The sequence below is a fragment of the Poromitra crassiceps genome (assembly GCF_964638095.1).
Source record: "Poromitra crassiceps genome assembly, contig: HAP1_SCAFFOLD_211, whole genome shotgun sequence".
In the NCBI taxonomy this organism is placed as follows: Eukaryota; Metazoa; Chordata; class Actinopteri; order Beryciformes; family Melamphaidae; genus Poromitra; species Poromitra crassiceps.
The window spans coordinates 103716-123358 of NW_028152177.1; the positions used below are offsets into that span (position 1 = coordinate 103716).

Here is a 19643-nt window from a genome sequence, read left to right on the forward strand (position 1 = left end):
GTGTGCGTGTGTGTGTGCGTGTGCATGTGCAGGCTGCTATGTGTTCCCGCTGTGGGTGTATGACTGGAATGAATGTGATGAAAGGGTGTTGCGAGTTATCTCTAGACCTGTTACACTCTCTGGCACACTTTGTAGAGGAGAGAGCCTCTGCAGCCTGGTCACATGACGCTGGTCACATGACGCTCATACTGGGGCCTTAGAGGAGGGGATGGATGGTGGACATTGCCGCTGTAGGATTGGCCCGTGTCAGAAGCAGACATTGATTTGTCAGGAGGGGGAGGGGCATAGAAGAAGAAGGCAGAGTCAACTTCAACTTTTTTCTTCTTTTTGTCTGTCGACTGTTGCGACAATAAATTAGGTTTTTTATCAGAACTAGGCATCTCGCGCGCTCGATTCGCCCTGCAACCGCCCTGCAACTTGCATACGTAGCTCAGCCGCAGCGCGGCCTCGCCCACGGCTCGGCTGCTGCATGGCCTCGCCTGCCCTATTGGCAGGTAGGGATGCAACGGTGTGAGTTTTTGACGGTATGATAACCTTGGACAAAAATAGACGAAATATTACCATACAGCCGACGTCGTCTTTTTAGATGGGGGAAAGTTCAGGGGGGTCCTTGCGGCTCCTCTCTACTGTGATCTAGTCTAGGTAGGCATGCAGCAAGGGGGAGAGGCCACGTAAGCTGCACTCTGCAAGAGACCTGGGCACTTTGTTTTGGGGAAACAGCTGATACCGTGGGGAAGGTATGACGGCAAATCTTAGTGGTTTTGATACCGTGACGTTTTCAAACTGCGGTATACCTTCAAACGGTATACCGCTGCATCCCTAATTGGCATGTAGAGATTCAGAGTAGATGATACACACTGGGAGGTGTGAAGGGCAGATTTGGCTGCTGATGGTCTGATGGTGTAGTTAAGCCTATTTGGGTATTGTGCATCCTACCCTGAAACATGCACAGAACATTGTGCATGGCAAACCAGGCACTTCACAGTTGCACTTATTTTTTTTTGTTATCAATTTTTTTATTCATGATTTTGTTACATAAAACAGTACAATGTCAAGTACATTTTGAGATGTCCCCGGAGGGATCAGGGAGAATAGGAATAAAGACAAAAATACAAAAACACAAAAACAACCCCCCCCCCCCCCCCCTCCCTTTCCCACCCCTGTGGCGATCCGGACCCACCCCACCCACCCCACATTGGTTTTAGAAGAAACAGAGAACACTGTTAACATTCAACAAAGAAAGTAAAGAAAATGAGTATTTAAACAAAAATGATCAGGTCAACAGCTGTTTGACTTTAGTTGCTGTAGAGGTCCATGTTAATAAAGTTTTTTCACAAGCTCCGTGCATTCGAGCTATTGATAGTTCCATATGCACAATGTTCAGGAAGGACATAATCCATGATTTATGGTTGAGAATGTGTGGAGGACTCCATCTTAGAGCGAGCATTTTCTTGGCAGCTGTTAGACCTGTAAATAATACCTGAGATTTATAAAACGGTAAAGCAAAAGGTGATGTGTCATTCAAAATGAATAGTTTAGGACAGCAGGGGACAGGCATGTCCAACAGATCCGATAATGTGGAGGAAATCTTTTGCCAGAATATTACAACTCCAGGACACTCCCAGAACATATGGATGAATGATCCGACAAGGTTGAGATTACACATTTGGCAGACAGGGGTGGAGATGATTTTCATGAGGTTGCGTTTTCTTGGTGTGAGATAAAGTCTATGTACGAAATTAAAGTGAATTAGTTTATGGTTTGGATTTTTGGACGTGCTGTCTATATTGTCCCATACGGTGGACCAGTTCACCTCTCCTTCATTGAGACCCAGGTCTCTCTCCCACACTTTTTGGACAGCAAGATGACCAGAAGAGGAAGTCAGTAACAAGTTATACAGTCTGGATACCAAACCAGTAGTGTGTACACCTATATTAAATATAGTATGAAGATTATGTGATCGTAAGGGACTGGTCCAGGGGACGCCATATGCACGCATGGAAGATCTGAGTTGCAGATATAAAAAGAACGAAAAGCCGGGTAAATCATAAGTTACTCGAAGATCGTTAAATGACCTGAGACCCTCATCACTACAGACATCAGCCAATACATGGATGCCTACTACTCCACTGAGGAAAAGTAAACGAGACACCTCCAGAAAGTAAAGCAGAGTTATGAAAAATAGGACTATTTTCATGCCATTTTACATGAGAATGGGTGGCTTTCTCTACCTTATGCCAAGTGGATAAAAGAAAAGACATTATGGGGCCCATTGATTTGTAGCGTTTAACACATTCACTGCCAGCCGTTTTTTCAATACTGTAGGTAGGTTCTGCCAAGGTTTTTTTTTGAGGATTCTGGCTCATCTTTCAAGAGCTGAGGATTATTTTCTGCTAAGATTTTGTGAACACAAATGATCTCAAAAGAACTAATAGAATGTGTGCTTTCTCTGTCTAAAAGAGTTAGTTTGTAGAGTTAGTAGTTATGTAGGCATTAGCAGTAGAATACAGCATGGTTTCAGCGTCTGAAAATTTATTCTGAGATAAATGGCTTTTTGTGAAATTCGATAGAACAGTCACTTTAACCATTTATTTTTGGCGTAAGACGTCAGACATCTAAACAATAGTTTTGAACAGTAATTTCCTCCATAGCAGCAGGAAACCCCCCTCTCCTTCAAACTCCTCCCTCCATGGGTGTGTCTCTGGTGGCTTTGCAGCGTTTGTCACAAGCGAGGCTCTGCCTGTCTGTGCTGCCTGGCTGCTGGCGGCTGCTCTTTGGGCGAGTCTGCATGAGTCGTTTCGGTTGTGAGCTCAGCTGCAATGAAGCTGCGTGCGATTGTGGGCTTTCTGCCGTGTTTCAAAGTGTGTTGCACGCATAATCTATTATGCAAATTTGCAATCCTCCACCGCCAGCTCCCAGCGCGATAATGCGCGAAAGCGAAAGCGTTTTCGCCAATCCATTTTACAGTATGAGAATGGTTTCCTCGCGCGTTCCCCTGCAGTTTTGGCTCGGCTTTTTCTAGTCTGGAGAGCACTGTCGCCACTTAGTGGGTCGGTGGAATGGGTTGTACACGTTCGGTGGCTCCAATATTTTTATAGGAGACGTGGGGGGCGTTGATCCACGTCCCACCGTCAATTTTTTTTTTTTTTTTTTTTTGACGACTCAACTCGTCATTGGCAGTCAACCGTTGGATTTTTTTTGACGAGTCAACTCGTCATTGGCAGTGAACGTGTTAAGAGGTAAATTAGAGTAGATTAGGTCTTGTAAACGGTGTGGAGAAGCTATTTTTTCCTCTATTGTTCGCCATGAGATTGAAATGTTGGGGTCTAACCAGACTGATAATGGGCGTAATACATATGACCAAAAATACATCTTTAGGTTGGGCACGCAAGTCCTCCATCCTGTCTGTCACGTTGTAAAGTAGTCAATTTAATTCGTGGGCGCTTCCCTCGCCAGATAAATCTTGTAATGAGAGCATGAATCTTATCCCAGTAGTTTTTAGGAGGTGAGAGGGGTATCATATTGGAGAAGAAATGAATTAAAATGTCCATTTATTAACTGAAATGTGGGCTTGCGGAGAAAGTGGGAGAAGAGTTCGTTTTTCTAAGTCGGCTTCCACTCTATTTAAAATACCTTGGTCATTTTTAGTTGTGGTTATGTAGAGAGAGGGGAAAATTTCTATCCCAAGGTATTTAAAGGATTTTACTACTGGGATGTGAGGAGGTAAAGTGGAAGGGCAAAGAGATGAGTTAAGTGGGAGTAGGGAGGACTTAGACCAGTTAATTTCAAAACCTGAGAGGGCACTAAATTCTTTGAAGATATTTAGAACATATGGTATGGAGGTAGTGGCATGGTCTATGTATAATAAAATATCATCGGCAAATAAAGAAATGTGATGTGTAGTGTTACAGAATGTGATGGGTGAGATCATAGGGTGTTTTATTGCTAGAGCTAAAGGTTCGAGTGAAAGCGCAAATAATGATGAGGAAAGTACGCAGCCTTGACGGGACCCTTTGAAGATAGAGAAAGGAGAAGAGAAAATATTGCCTGTGATAATCATAGCTGAAGGATTAGCATAGAGAACTTTAATCATGCTAATGAAGTTAGTGCCCAAGCCAAATTTATCTAGAGTCATCCATAAGTACTCCCATTCTAAATGATCAAATGCCTGCTTGGCGTCCAGTGAGAGGACTGCACAAGGGGAAGGAGTGTCTTGTGTGAAATGTATCACATGTAAAAGTCTACGTATATTATCTGCAGCTTGTCTAGTTTTAATGAAGCCGGTTTGATCGTGATGTATAAGTTTGGTCATATGTTTTTGAAGTCTCATGGCTAACACCTTTGCATATATCTTGATTTCTGCATTCAAGATTGAAAGAGGTCTGTAGCTGCTGCAAAGGGAGGGGTCTTTCTTAGGTTTTAAATGCACAGTCAAAATGGCAGAGTTGGCATCCCTATTAAAAGAGCCCTGTTCTATAGAAGTGGTGATCATCTGTAACATGGGGTGACCCAGGCAATCCCAAAAGGCAAGATAGAATTCTGGCGGAATGCCATCCCAGCCAGGTGATTTGCCCTTTTTCATGGCCTGCGTAGCTAACTTAAGTTCCTCAAGAGAAATAGGAACTTGTAGCTGTTCAGATGTCTCCTGAGTTAGGGATGGTAAGTTCACATTATTGAGAAAGGTTTCACATTTATCGTGATCTAGAGTCACTTCTGAAGAATACAGACTAGAGTAAAAATTACGAAATTCATTATTTATAGGATTGGTGATAGGGTTATTTGAATGGCTAGAGACAATAGTAGAAATAATAGTGTGTCTGTTGTCATGTCTCAGTCTCTGAGCAAGGAGATGACTCACTCGGCCTGGGCCCATTAAAGTAATAATTTCTTCTAGTTTTGTGAATAAGAAATTCAGCTCTCCTTCTGAGGAGGGAGTCGAGTTCTATACGTGTTACTTGAATATTTAGATTTCTGGTTTCACAAAATGATATTTGCTGCTGCCGCTCCTGCTCGACTAATGTTGATTCCAATTCTTGAATTTTATTAAGTTTAATCCTGCTGAGATGAGAGGCAAAAGATATTGTGGTGTTTCTAATACATCCCTTCAAAGCATACCAGAGGATGCGCGGGTCGTCTACAGAACCGACATTTTCTGATAGGAATTTATCTATTTCAAGTCTGGCAAATTTACAGTAGTCTGCATTCTTCAAAAGTTCGGTGTTCAACCGCCAACGTGTTGCCGGCTTAGGAGGTGTATTTAATAAGGTAAGTTTGACCAATATGACCTTCCTTTCCTTCATGAAGTCTCCAGCTCCCCTGCCTCGTTCTTCTCTCCTCTCTCAGCCTCTCTCCTCTCCTTCCCTCCTCCGCTCCCCTGTCTCGTTCTTCTCTCCTCTCTCAGCCTCTCTCCTCTCCTTCCCTCCTCCGCTCCCCTGTCTCGTTCTTCTCTCCTCTCTCAGCCTCTCTCCTCTCCTTCCCTCCTCCGCTCCCCTGTCTCGTTCTTCTCTCCTCTCTCAGCCTCTCTCCTCTCCTTCCCTCCTCCGCTCATCCACCTTGCTTTGTTTTCCTCGTCCTCCAGAGCAGGCCGGCCAGCCGCAGCAGCCTCCCTCGTCTCTGTCTCCATCCTCGTCGCTGTCGCCTTGCTCCGAGGCTCGGGTCACGCAGTTCATCCGCCAGTTCGTAGCGTCCTGCCTGCTGGTGTCCGACTCCAACACCGAGCTGTCCTATGTGCTGCCCTCCGAGGCCGTGAAGAAGGGCTGCTTCGAGAGGCTCTTCCAGGTCCGTAGTACACAACGATATTAAGATGATCGGCAAAGACGCTAGTAGAGATATCATTTAACATGACATGCAGAACAACATAGCGAGAGTCTGTGGGCCACTCTCAATATCCTGTATCTTCATGGAAAACTGACTGATTGATTTGTCCAGAATCTGGGATGGTGCACATTATGAGAAGATTTGCCTATACAGTATGTTGGATAAACATACATATTTATGTAGTCCTGCTGTTCAAACTGGTTAATAGCCCTTAAGTATGGATTTAGACTATTTATATATGGTATATTATAACAAAAAATTTGCAATGAAAAAGAAAAAGAAAATCAGGAACAAATCACTACTTAACTAATGTTACTGCTAGCATACACTTAGCAAGGCCTGCTATGCTGACATGCTATGCTAACATCTTCCACAAAGGATTATGATTGACCTTATCAGGAAATTGGGGAACTTGTGATGAATCTTCCCCCAAGCAATTTGAATGGTAGAGAAATGAGAAAGGGGGGAAAAACCAATGTTACAATACCACTAATGACAGCAGAAGCAGTAACTTGCAGTTCATCAGCTATAGTCTATAAAGGTTACTACCACAGACGTTTCAAACATGGTAGCTCAACTAGGACCTCATGGACATCCTCTTGGACACATCACGTGAAGATGCCGAGTCCCCTGACCCATACAACCTGAAGAAAGACAGAGGAGCAACAGGCAACGGAGAATGCACAGTGAACATATTTCACCCATACAGCCAAGAAATACATTGGTTCAATATCTGAAAAAGCGGTTTGGAGAGTGTAGCTTGAGGCCTTTGTGAAATGATTGATATATAGTGGTGGTCACTTCTGTTGTATCTGCCCCCGCAGGCTTTAGAGCAGAGCTTGGACAGCCTGGCGCTGACCAGCTTCGGGGTGATGGACACCACCCTGGAGGAGGTCTTCCTCAAAGTCTCTGAGGAGGACCAGTCGCTGGAGAACAGCGATGCCGGTGAGACCCCCCCTTCCCCACACACACACACACACACACACACACGCTGTCTCTCACAGCTCAACACCTCCACAAAGTTTTCGGCGGGCTTCATCAATTAGTTATGACTTTCTCAACGAGAACAGATTTCTGCAAGATGTGCATCATCTCGAGTTAAAGTGCTGACTTGAGACTTTTGCCAGTTTGTTATTTTGCGCCGCGTTAAAATGCTAATGTCCTCTCCTTCCTTCCTGCTCCCTTTGGCAGACATGAAGGACTCCCCGGGGGGCAGCTCGGTGGGGAAGCCGAGCGCGGGGGGCCTGGGGGCGCCTCAGGGGGGCACCGGACCCTCGGCCCAGAGCGAGAGGCCGGAGGTGGTGCTGAGCAACCTGATGATGTGCTCCAGGCTGAGCCACAGCCAGGCGTCGCTGAAGTCGTCCTCGTCCATCGGCTCGGTGAGGGGAGACGAGGGGGGGCTCTACGCCGACTTCTACGGAGAGTACTGTCCACTCTTCGACAACGGCCAAGAATCCGACTCGGCCAGCCTGAGGGGTGAGAGAAGGAGATGTGCTGCGTCAGACGCTCTGTGAGCGTTATGACAGCTGCCACCCAGAGATTTGAGGGTGGCACAGTGGAGAAATGGAAGGCTTTTTCCATTTCTGGATTTTGCCCCGACTGCTCAGATTGTCTCAGATAATACGGTTACAGTAAGACGTGATGCAATGACACGATCGTAAAAGTATTCTGAAATTTAAGATCGATGAGATTAGACCAAATGTTAATTATCCCTGTGGGGAAATTTGGAGTAGAGTAATGTACAGACCAAATAAAATAAGAATGGAGCAAATGAGGAAACAGAAACCATCTGGAATTTTGACAACACCAGAATAGACAGCAGAATAATTAAGTATGACTAGAATCTAGTCATCTAGTCCCTAGATCACACATGTGGCCCGCGATGGAATTGCAAAAAAAAGATACATTTGTATTTTTACAGTGCACCTGAATACCCGCTGAATAAATGTCCAAAATGTTCATGTCATTCTGGCCAATACTCCACTTCTGTTATAGCATTTCAGTCTGGAATATGGAATATCTTTCAATACTCTTTATGACTAAAAGGCTAAAAGTAATCTCATGTGTAAGAAATGACCGTTCTACATTGAAGTAGAAATTTAAATAATGAACTCGTTGGTTTTGGATTTGTTTAGCTTCAAGAGCGCATTTTTGTTCGTGTGACCCTCAACACAGGCTTTGAGAATCCCGGGCCACTTACTGATACTTATGCTTAAATTTAGAGCCCGACCGATATGGGATTTTTGAAACCGATACCGATACCGATTTTAGGGAATAAAAAATTACCGATACCGATAATATCGGCCGATATTTTTATTTTATTTTATTTTGGTTTTTATCATCAAATGTTTATCCCCAATTAGTGCTAATCCCCCATTAGTGCTAATTTTTTATTTATTTATCCTGGTTGCTGCTCCACCCTCTGCCGATCTGGGGAGAGCCGAAAACTGGCTCCATGCTTCCACATGGGCAGTTAGCCAGCCGCTTCTTTTCACCTGACAGGGGAAGCTTCACCAGTAGGACATAGCACGTGGGAGGATCACGATATTCCAACGAGTTCCCCTCCCTCCGAACAGGCGCCCTTAACGACCAGAGGAGGCACCACATCAGCAACCCTCAAATATCAAACACTTGACAAAGATATGATTGAGTTGACATGAATTGAAATGGCAGGATATTTTACAGCTTATTAATAATCTCAATGCAATGAAACAGTAAACTTAACTGGGAATTTAATAATTATAAATAACTAGAAATACAAAAACACAATAGAACAAATAGTTAAGAAAAAATATCAAATATACACAACATGCTGTCCATGCTGTCTATAACTTATATATATATATATATATATATATATATATATATATATATATATATATATATATATATATATATATATATACGGCCGATAATTTTTTTTTTTTTACCGATACCGATATATCGATAATCGCCAATATCGGCCGATAATATCGGTCGGGCTCTACTTAAATTAACCCACTCATATTCTGGTTTATTTCAAGAAAAACATTTCGGCTAGTGGAAATTCTAATTGGCTGGTAACTTTAAAATCTAGCAGCCATATTGGTGGTCAAAAAAGTTAATTTCAAGCACTGCAGGGAGAGCAGGTGGTGACATAGGAGTGAGTGAGAAAAGGATCAAATATTGGTGGTTAAGACTGAATAATAACATCACAACTGTTCATTTAAAATTAGTTATTTCTCTAAACCTGGCTTCAAATGCCCCAAATTTTTCGCGCCGGCGCCGTTCGGCCCTCAGCAAAATCTGGTAGCGAGGAAATCTTTTTTGTGGCCCTCTCATCAAAGTTGCCCATCCATGGGTTACCGTATGACAATATTTGTTTGGCCCCCAGCGACAATCTGGGTTTCTCATGTGGCCCCCAATGAAAAATAGTTGCCCACCCCTGCCCTAGATGAATGAAATGTAATGTATGAATTAACAGCGTGTATGCAAGGTGTGAAAAACATCATATAGCATATAGCAATAAATCAATGGAGAATATGTGCAATATGAAAAAAAATATATATATGAAATATCATACAGCATTAAAATAAATGTAAAAATGAAGATATATGTGCTATATATACAGATTAGCAATGAGCGAAATGTGCAGAACGCCATACATACAGTACTGTATGTACTGTACAGACTTGACGTCTAGATGTTGTGCAGACATGCATTGTAACAACTTATTAGATACATCCAATCTGCTATTTTCCTGTTCCCCCCACATCTGACATCTCCTTCACCTCCAGGCGACGCAGAGAACCCCTCCTCCCCACAGCCGGAGGTCCTGGAGGGGCAGGGCAGCTTCAAGCTGGACGGCTGGTGGTTAAAGCTTCGCCAGTTTCACGGCCTCATCGTCAAGCGCTTCCACTGTGCCAAGAGGAATACCAAGGGCCTCTTCTCTCAGATCCTGCTACCTGCCTTCTTTGTCTGCGTGGCCATGACCGTGACTCTGTCTGTCCCTTCCATCGGTGAGACCATAGATGACTTCTAGTTATTACACACTTTATAGCCTGGTAAACAAGCCGCTCACGTGAACTCACATTTCATTTCGTTCTTCGTTCCCGTCTGGCCTGAAGCCTACACCCAGTGTTTTGCAGTGGGTGGAGGTTGGGGCGGGTGTACTTGCCTTGACAGACAACTCCTTCAGCCAATCAGCGTTGGATCCAGTCAAACCCAAATCCACTCGGGAGAACGGCAAAAGCATATTTTATATAGTTGCGGCGATACTCCTGTACTTGTTATTGAGTCTATTTCTGCAATAACTGCACTTTATGGCTGTTTAAACTAGACGAACATTGACATTACTCCTCGAGGCGATCAGGCAAGGAGGCGGCCATTATTGATTTGTTAGTGCAGTGCTAGTGGCGTTCTTGATTGGCCAACTTGCGCTGTCAATCACAGGGCACTGAGCGCAGTCGCTGATTGGCTCTCCCACTTTGCAGTTTCTGCTTAAAGCCCTCCCAGGGCTTGAGGCCAGACGGTCCCGCAGAACCAAATGAAATGTGAGTTATGGTTGGTTTACCAGGCTACTTTATAGTAATCATCCACCACATGTTCCTATTTTTGAATGTCTGTTTTACTACTCTCTCTATTGCCACTTGTTGAACCGCACTAAAACCATGCTAAGCTCTCTGCATTGTTAGGCAGATACTGATACATAATGGTACTTTGCATTTGAAAATAACATGCAAAAAAGGCAGCACTGGTACTGTAGATGAACGAGCTATTTCTTCTGTCTTGCAGGAGACTTACCGCCCCTGATCTTGTCCCCGTCTCAGTACCACAACTACACCCAACCAAGAGGCAACTTCATCCCCTACGCCAACGAAGACAGACCCCAGTACAGGTCAGACACATTCCAGGAAGAGCATTTGTTTTGTTTTTGACCATTTTCACAATAATTACTCGTACAAACTGAGGGATCATAGTGCAGCACGAGGGAGATGAGGATATATGTAAGTCATGGGGGGTTGGGGGGTGACCCCGTGGGAAAAAAGATAATTGTTTTTTTGTTTGTTTTTTCCCCCCGCCCCCGATTTTTTATCCCATTTTTATCCCCCATTAGTGCTAATTTAATTTATTTATCCTGGTTGCTACTCCACCCTCTGCCGATCTGGGGAGAGCCGAAACTGGCTCCATGCTTCCTCCGAGACATGGGCAGTTAGCCAGCCGCTTCTTTTCACCTGACAGAGGAAGCTTCACCGGTAGGACATGGGAGCACGTGGGAGGTTCACGCTATTCCAACCAGTTCCCCTCTGAACAGGCGCCCTTAACGACCAGAGGAGGAACCACATTAGCAACCAGGATATTGCATGTTTTTGGTGAAGGGGGTTCCTATATGAAGGAAACCCCCGGGAGGCATGGGGAGAACATGCAAACTCCACACAGAAAGGCCCTTTTGACGACCCCACCCGGGCGGTGGGCACTCGAGGACATGCGGACGGGCACGCATTCCTTCAGCGTTCACAGCGTCCCAGGTGGGAATCGAACCCAGGACTTTCGAGCTGTGAGGCGACAGCGCTTACCACTGCACCACCATACCCCCCAGAAAAAAGATATGGTTACGGTTGCGTTTGCATGTGTCTACTACTATTATACAAGCACTTTGTAAGCTCTGTTGTGGAAAAGTGCTACACAAATCAAGTGTGTTATTATTCATTTGGCAACGTCGTCTCGGGGCACACATCTCACACACCACCGCGACGTTCAGCTGAGCAAGCAAAGTGACCCGGCTTCGTAATGAAGGCGATGGAGGCCCACTACGTTGCCGGCTTTCTTGACTATTGGTCCCTCTCTGTCAGGCCTGCTCGGCCCCGCGTCCAGGGCCAGGCTGTTCGCTTATAAGACATGTTAGTATGTTATCTTGTGTGTTATTTTGATATGATAAAAAAAATATTTAATAATTTATGTGAAGAACACCTACTCTTATAGAATTAATTCTCAAAATACTATGTTTTTTTTTCTAGGTGTAGTAGGCAATGCTTTTGTTCAGTATGATGACACTTTGACAGACTAAATCCTCTATTTTCAGAAAAAATAAACCTTTTTTTTCTTCTTAAAAAATATGATATATAACATTTTGAAATAGAACTCCTCATCAAGTGGAGCGTATCTACCCCCCCCCCCCCCCTCCCTCTCAGGTGTAAGCTGTCCCCAGACGCCAGCCCTCAGAAGATCATCAACACCCTGCGTCTACCCTCGGGCGTCGGCACCACCTGCGTGCTCAAAACGCCCTTCAACAGCACCCTGGACCAGCTGGCCCAGACCCTCAACCCCAGCGCCAACAACTCCAAGACCCTGGCTGCCCGCTACTTTGACTCCATGTGTCTGGACTCCTTCACCCAGGGGGTTCCACTCTCCAACTTCGTACCCCCTCCTCCCTCGCCCGCCCCCTCGGACGACCCGGACCCCCGCTTCGAGGACGGACTGTGGAACTACACCGCTGCCCCTCCTACCACCATCCATCGTAAGTGCATCTAATAGCAAATGACACCAAAATATGATACATAACCAGGCCTGGGACAAATCATTTCTTTACGGGAACCGGGGCATGACCACTTAGATTTGGGTTTGTGATTTGAGTTTTTGGTGTCTGCAGCAATATTATCTCGATTTTTTCCGAGTCCGTTTTACGTTATGGCATCACCAGCTGGTTTGGAAACCTCACAGTCAAGTCCAAAGCTCAAATCTTTAGCCTGGTCAAAACTGCAGGGAAGATCATCATGGGACTGCCCGCACCCCTCACCCTGCAAGACATATTTGAGCAGTCCACCACTCAACAGGCTAACAAGATTTTGTCTGACTCCTCCCATCATGTGTTGAACCCCTGAGTATGTGCTGATGAACTCTGGTAGGAGATACAGGGTCCCTTTATGCAAGGGCGTCGTTTTGGTGTCAAAGTTGGTAGGGTCGAGGACGGCATGAGGGGAGGGTGTTTCGGTGGCGCCCCGCCAAAAAATTTTTGAGGTTTTTGTTTTACCTTTTTTAGGGGGTGTTGGAGAAAAATATAAGTTAACATGACATCTGACACATTAATCAATAAGCTATAGGCCTAATTATGCTATAAGTTCCATGCCATTTGACACACATTTGACACCCATATAGAATAGCAGGGACTGCTCCAGTTGCTGAAACCTTGGACAGTGCATCAAGTCCCATAACAAACTGATACAGACAGGCAGCCCTGTAGGCTCCAAGTCAAGTCATCACCCCCTCCTCTCGGCCTTTTCCTCCTCCTCTTCCTTTACAGTATAAAGCATAATGACTGTCGGCCATTTGCTGAATATTTGACTCTGTACATCGATCAGACATGTGTACATTGAGATTCATGCCCTCTGTCAATATACATATTGCAGAGAATGTATGGTATTAAATATACTTTTATGATAAATCTTCCTAGACTCATGGCTTCAATTCATTTGGTAGATAAGCTGTTATAAATAATCACATTTAGCGGATGTATAGAATTTTATTCTCTATCAGGGGGTCATCCCTATGTTCCCCGGGTCCTATGTTCCCCGCTTTTCCCAAATAGGGTCCTATGTTCCCCGCTATGTTCCCTGGGAGAGGTTAGGTTTTGGGTTAGGGTCTGGGGGAGGTTAGGTTTAGGCGTGGGGGGTGGGAGAGGTTAGGTTTTGGGTTAGGGTCTGGGGGAGGTTAGGTTTAGGGTTAGTGAAAAACGGGGAATATAGAACCCGGGGAACATAGAACCCGGGGAACATAGACATGATCCCTTTTTTAGCCATATTTAGACGAATATCTCATTTTAAATCAACATTAGGATTATACTGTTGTGATGTCATTATTCAGTATCTTCTCCTTTTCTCAATAACTTTCATGTCACCACCTGCTCAGCTCTCCTGTCAGCATAATTGTAACTAACAAACACAAACTGGAGGTTTAGCCATCTAATCATGTTCTTTCACAAACAGCCGGTTTGGAAAGAAAAAATTGCCACTGAATCCCACACATCATACATCCTACATTTCTTCCTCCTAAGAGTTGCACGATCTTCAGTCAGATGTCAATTGCCACCATTTGACATCGCCAATACACTGTTGTCATCGCGCAAGCACATGGCTACTTAATATGGACGTTAACGTCCATATTATAGCCATGTGCTTCAGCTGCGCGCTGTACTTTGCTAAATTAGCATCGATGCTAGCGGGACTTACCTGGTTGCTGCTGCTTGCACTGCTGCACTGCTGCGTCACTGCTGCTTGCTGGTAATGTTAATCCCATGTCAGAAAAAGTCTCCAGATTTGTCGCTAACAGGAGGGTCTGTCTGCTGCGCGTGATTTCTATAACCCGGAAAACTGTGTGTGGGTGGGCGTTTGTTTGGTCATCAGCCAAATGAGCCAATCAAACAGGAGTTTTGGGAAAAAAAGTGGACTGGCCCATTCCGTTGTGAAAAACAGGGGTAAATGTAACTTTGAACATATTGCAAACTAATTTCACTCAATAATGGTCGGGTCAATTCTATCCTTGCAAAATATGGGAAGACAATCTAAATGACCTATATAACTGCACTCCAAAGATAATGCAAATAAGGTTGCTTAAAAGTTGGTAGGGACAATTGGACACCCTGAAATGTTGGTAGGGTCCGGACCCCACCGACCCTACACAAAATGACGCGCTTGCCTTTATGTAACCACAATAGATACAAGCATTAATTTGTCCCTCTATCAGTTAAACTGATCAATGGGCTCCCCCTAGAGGTCAGACAGAAAGACAGGAGGCTCTGAGATAGCTTCACATGCTCTAATATCTGCCTGCTTACTTGCATGTATAGTTTAACATGCTTGTTTGCTTGCAGGTAATGTAATGTGAGACACACTTTGTAATCTATTACACTATAACCATGTATTTTGCACTGCACTATTGTATGATGCGAAAGGTGAGGAGTGTAAATGACTGTGACTATCTCAACTTGCTAAGTTTTTTCACGTGTCACCATATACAGTGTTTTTTAATGTACTTAACACATTGAATGCCAGCCATGTTTTCATTCCTGTAGGTAAGTTGTGCCAGGGGTGTTTTTGACGATTCTGGCTCATTTTAGCAACAGCCGAGGATTCTTTTCTGTTAAGAATTCATGAACACCAATCATCTAAAAATAACTAATAGAATGTGTGCTTTCTCTGTCTAAAAGAGTTAGTTTGCAGAGTTAGTAGTTATGTAGATATTAGCCGTTGAGTACAGCATGGTTTCAGCGTCTGGAAATTTATTCAGAGATAAATGGCTTTTTGTGAAACAGTCACTTTAACCATTCATTTTTGGCATCAGTAAGACCGTCAGACATTCTAAACAATAGTTTTGAACAGTAATTTCCTCCATAACAACAGGAAACACCCCTCTCATTCAAACTCCTCCCTCCGTGTGTCTTCTCCTCCTTCCTCCTGGCTGTACAGCGGGCGTGTCAGAAGCGCTTTTGCTGCTGCCTGCCTGTGTGCCTGCCTGCCTGCTTGCCTGCGTGCGGACGCTCCTTGTGCGAGTCAAGATGGGCCGGGGAATGCGTGGGCGATGGGCAGATGTTGATTATGGCCTTTCTGAGGTGTTTCAAAGTGTGTTTCACCTATGATCTATTTTGCAAATCGCTCTCCGCTCTCTGTGTGCTGCTGCCGGTGCGCGGCCGCTCTCAGGCAAGACAAGTGGATTACTGTAAAATCGCCACGGCATTTCCTTGAACGGCTTGGTCCCGCGGCAGTTTTTTCTTTGATTTCGGTCGTCTGGGGGAGCACTGTCAACACTTAGTGGGTCGGTAAAATAGATTATACACATTATCTTGCTCCAATAGTGATCTCGAAGATGTAAAAGTTGTTGATTGATGTCCCAGCGTCAAAAAAAAAAAAATGTTTATGTAAGACGAGTAAACTCGGCTCTGGCACTTAAGCGTTGGATTATGTAAGACGAATTATTTCGGCTATGGCACTTAAGGTGTTAATGTACTGCATTTTAATATTTTACTCCAAGACTAATTGCTCCCACGGGAGACAAATAAAGTGAACCTTGACGATCAGTTGGATTTGGGGAACACACACTTGATGATCAGTTGGATTTGGGGGACACACACTTAACGATCAGTTGGATTTGGGGAACACACACTTAACGATCAGTTGGATTTGGGGAACACACACTTAACGATCAGTTGGATTTGGGGAACACACTTAACGATCAGTTGCATTTGGGGAACACACACTTAACGATCAGTTGGATTTGGGGAACACACTTAACGATCAGTTGGATTTGGGGAACACACACTTAACGATCAGTTGGATTTGGACTTGACGACTCCTTGGATTTGGGGAACACACACTACCCCAGGGTCTAGTGCCGCCCAATTGCCGAATTCTCGCACTACTACAACACACAGCCACATCGAACATGGAGGCGGAATGTTTTTTCTATCCACACTTCTTGTTTTGTTTTGTTTAATTTAACCTTTATTTATACAGGGGGAGTCTCACTGAGAGCATTGCTCTCTTTTTCAGGAGCGCCCTGTTCACATTCACACACACATTCATACCTGGAAGCTGACCAGTACAACCACAGTCTGATCTGCTGGCCACTGATCAGCTCCACTGGAGCGGTTGGGGTTAAGGGCCTTGCTCAAGGGCAGCTCAGTGGTGGTAATGAGGGAGGGGCAAGCGCTGCCTTTTCACTTTCCTCACCCAAATTTATCCTGCCGGTCCCGGGTTTTGAACCGACGACCTTCCCGTCACAAGCTCGCTTCTCTTAACCGTTGCGCCACCACTGTCCAACGGTATTTGTAGTTGTTCCTCATCTCAAAAGCGGTTGCCGGTCTCTGTTCAGATTTGAATGGTCGACCAGCTCAATATAGAGGAAGATGTCAAGACTTTGAGCTTGATTCGAGTTGTAAAACTAGTGCCAACTCCTTGCTGCCACATAAGACACATATGATATTGAGTGAAATGAGTACACAATTACAGGAAAGTATTTGAAGCTCTATTTAGTCGTTTTCTTTGATTAGTAAACTTCCCAGACAATGCATGGATTGTTAGAATTGACCAGCTCAGTGGCCTTGTGGTCTGAGTGTCCGCCCTGTGACTGGGAGGTCGTGAGTTTGATCCCTGGCCGAGTCATACCAAAGACTATAAAAATGGGACCCATTTGCCTCCCTGCTTGGCACTCAGCATCTAAGGGTTGGAATTGGAGGGTTAGATCACCATATGATTCCCGAGCGCGGTGCACGCCAGGGGATGGGTCAAATGCGGAGAACAAATTTCACACATTGTGGGACTTTACCTTTACTTTACTTAGAATTATTGGCAGCTACTATTTGTGCCAGGCATGCATAAACCCCCATACAATCACACAACCTCATATTTTGTAAAAATCTACAAATAATGTTGTTCATTTTGAGTCAGAGGCAACTATAACTCCTCGTACCTGCTCTGTTTCTGGTCAGAGCCGGTGACGTCTCCTCCGACACTCCCCCTGTCCATCCACGAGCCAGTGCGCTGTACCTGCTCCATGCAGGGGACGGGCTTCTCCTGCCCCAGCGGGGTGGGCGGCCGGCCCCCCCTCATGAAGGTGGTGACGGGGGACATCCTGGTGGACATCACGGGCCGTAATGTCTCCGAGTATCTTCTCTTCACGTCGGACAGAGTGCGCCTGCACAGGTAGGACCGTGTCACTTTAATCACTACGCACCACTTGTCTCCCGTGACATTGGTGCAGAGACACTTTTGTCATTTTGTTTTTAGTTTTATTTATTTCCACACAATAAAAAGTGAAACGGAAAAAAAAAATGCAAACAGGAAAATAATGTGCAGGGTCTCTACCCTCAGAAAACCAAAATAATAACAATACAATACAATCCAGGTGTGCAAAGCATACAATACAACAGAAACAAGAAGGAAACAAGAAAACAAATAAGACAAAGAAAAGAAAATCAACAGTAAAAAAAGAACAGAAAAGGAAAAACACAAAAAGCAATCAAAATAAGTGACAGGATAATGTGAGGTGTATGTGTCATGTATGAGGGGGGCCATGCGTGACTCATCAGAGAGGTCGTAAGTTTGGATTTAAATGAGTTGAGAGATGATTGGCAATATTGATATACAGTATGTGTTCCGTAATATGGCGGCTCTGTAGCGTATTGAAAATTGGTTATTGGTAGTGAGACAATATGGGGGGTGATCTGAATGTCTTGTATTATGTATGTTAGAATTATGTGAATATTAATTATTATGTTAGAAAGTATAACCTACTGTACATGGTGCAGGGAGAGACAGGTGAGTACCGTAAATTCCGGACTATAAGCCGCGGCTTTTTCCCCGTTTTTTGGCCTTTTTTGGCCCCTGCGGCTTATAGTCCGGTGCGGCTTATCTATGAATTTTTTCCAAAAAAAAAAAAAAAAAAAAAAAAAATCTCTCTTTTTTAGCACTCTTTCTAACTATAAATCCACTTCTGTTTTAATTTCCTCTCTTGCCCTCTTTTCACCACACCGCGGACACTGTGTGCACTGTAAAAAAAAACACAGGTGGTGTTGTGTTATGTTGTTTTGTTGAAATGTTAATAAATGGGAGCTTCCTCAAACAGCCATCTCTTTCCCGACAATCCCCTCTGTGCATGAACCCTTACATATGGTAATTAAACATTAAAACACAATAAAAAAAAAAAAAAAAAAAAACATTAAAACACCCGCGGCTTATAGTCCGGTGCGGCTTATATATGTAACAAACAGGCAATTTTGCAGGTGCGGCTTATACTCCGGTGCGGCTTATAGTGCGGAATTTACGGTATATATATATATATTTATAGACAAAAGTGCATACCTGGAATGTGTTGATTTAGATTTTTTTTTTAAGTGCAGCTGATGGTTCAAATCTGTTCGAAGATGTAGCCAACCTAACATTTTTTTTGTATGATGTGAATTCTGTGAAGACTGGAGATAATTATACTGTATGTACTTGCCCATATGATATTTCCATACAATAGATATGGGTAATTAAACTGTAATAAAGGGTTAATCAACATGAATGATTTACCAAACTAGATATTTTTCCGATGATACCAAACCATTTGGCATTTTTTCCCATTCCCTTGTTTGCTTCTGAAATTAGAGAATCAAAGTTAGAATTAAAATGGTATCATCAGCAAAAAGTAAAGGCAGTATACATTTAGCAGATGCAGCAGCAAGGTCATTAATGTAAATAAAAAAAAGCAAAGCCCCAAGTATTGATCCTTCCTTGGGGAACCCCACACATTATTGTAGATCTTCCTGAAGACTCAGACACAGACATATTGCTCTCTGTTTTCAATATAGTTTAAAGTCGAACTGAACCCGTTCGTCACGTGCATATGAGTCCGTTTCAGACTGAAAACATAGTTTGTCTAAGATGACAGATTGAGAGGCGGGTCATAGTATCATGTCGATTATTTTATTTGACAATTCTGGGGACTTGATTGGGCTTTGGCCAATCCTGGCGTGTTCCGCCTCCAAATCGAGTGGGATTTAGTGTGTTGTGGCGCTCCCCTCGGGAAGACCCTGGTGACGCGAGGTTGGTGGCTGAGTGGAGCTCAGCGAGCCGCAGGCAGCCAGCTGCCTTCGTGTTGCCGAGCGGAGAGTGCAGCCCGTCGGCCTGGAATCTCCGAAGTGCGACCCCTGACAACCAAGCTCTCCGATGCGCGCGCCATTATCGCTGCTGTAAATACGATATCCCTGGAATGCGCGTTTTAACGAGCCAGTTACATTTCTTTGCATTCTTAGAGATTATAGTTTTTGTTTTTTGTTCATGTTTCTTGGCCAAGTTAGTAGTTAGTTTATGGGA

General features: G+C 44.2%; 1 protein-coding gene across 1 annotated transcript in view; it reads left to right on the forward strand.

The window, feature by feature from the left end:
- The window catches only part of LOC310770740 (ATP-binding cassette sub-family A member 2-like), a gene marked incomplete at both ends in the record, with an annotated part of 93225 nt that overhangs the window by 33858 nt on the left and 39724 nt on the right, over positions 1-19643 (forward strand). The window contains 7 exons of the mRNA XM_083663457.1: positions 5579-5778; positions 6642-6762; positions 7009-7293; positions 9594-9815; positions 10591-10693; positions 11988-12313; positions 17276-17489. Coding sequence (XP_083519583.1) covers positions 5579-5778; positions 6642-6762; positions 7009-7293; positions 9594-9815; positions 10591-10693; positions 11988-12313; positions 17276-17489 — 1471 coding nt within the window. The remainder of the gene's footprint in view (positions 1-5578; positions 5779-6641; positions 6763-7008; positions 7294-9593; positions 9816-10590; positions 10694-11987; positions 12314-17275; positions 17490-19643) is intronic.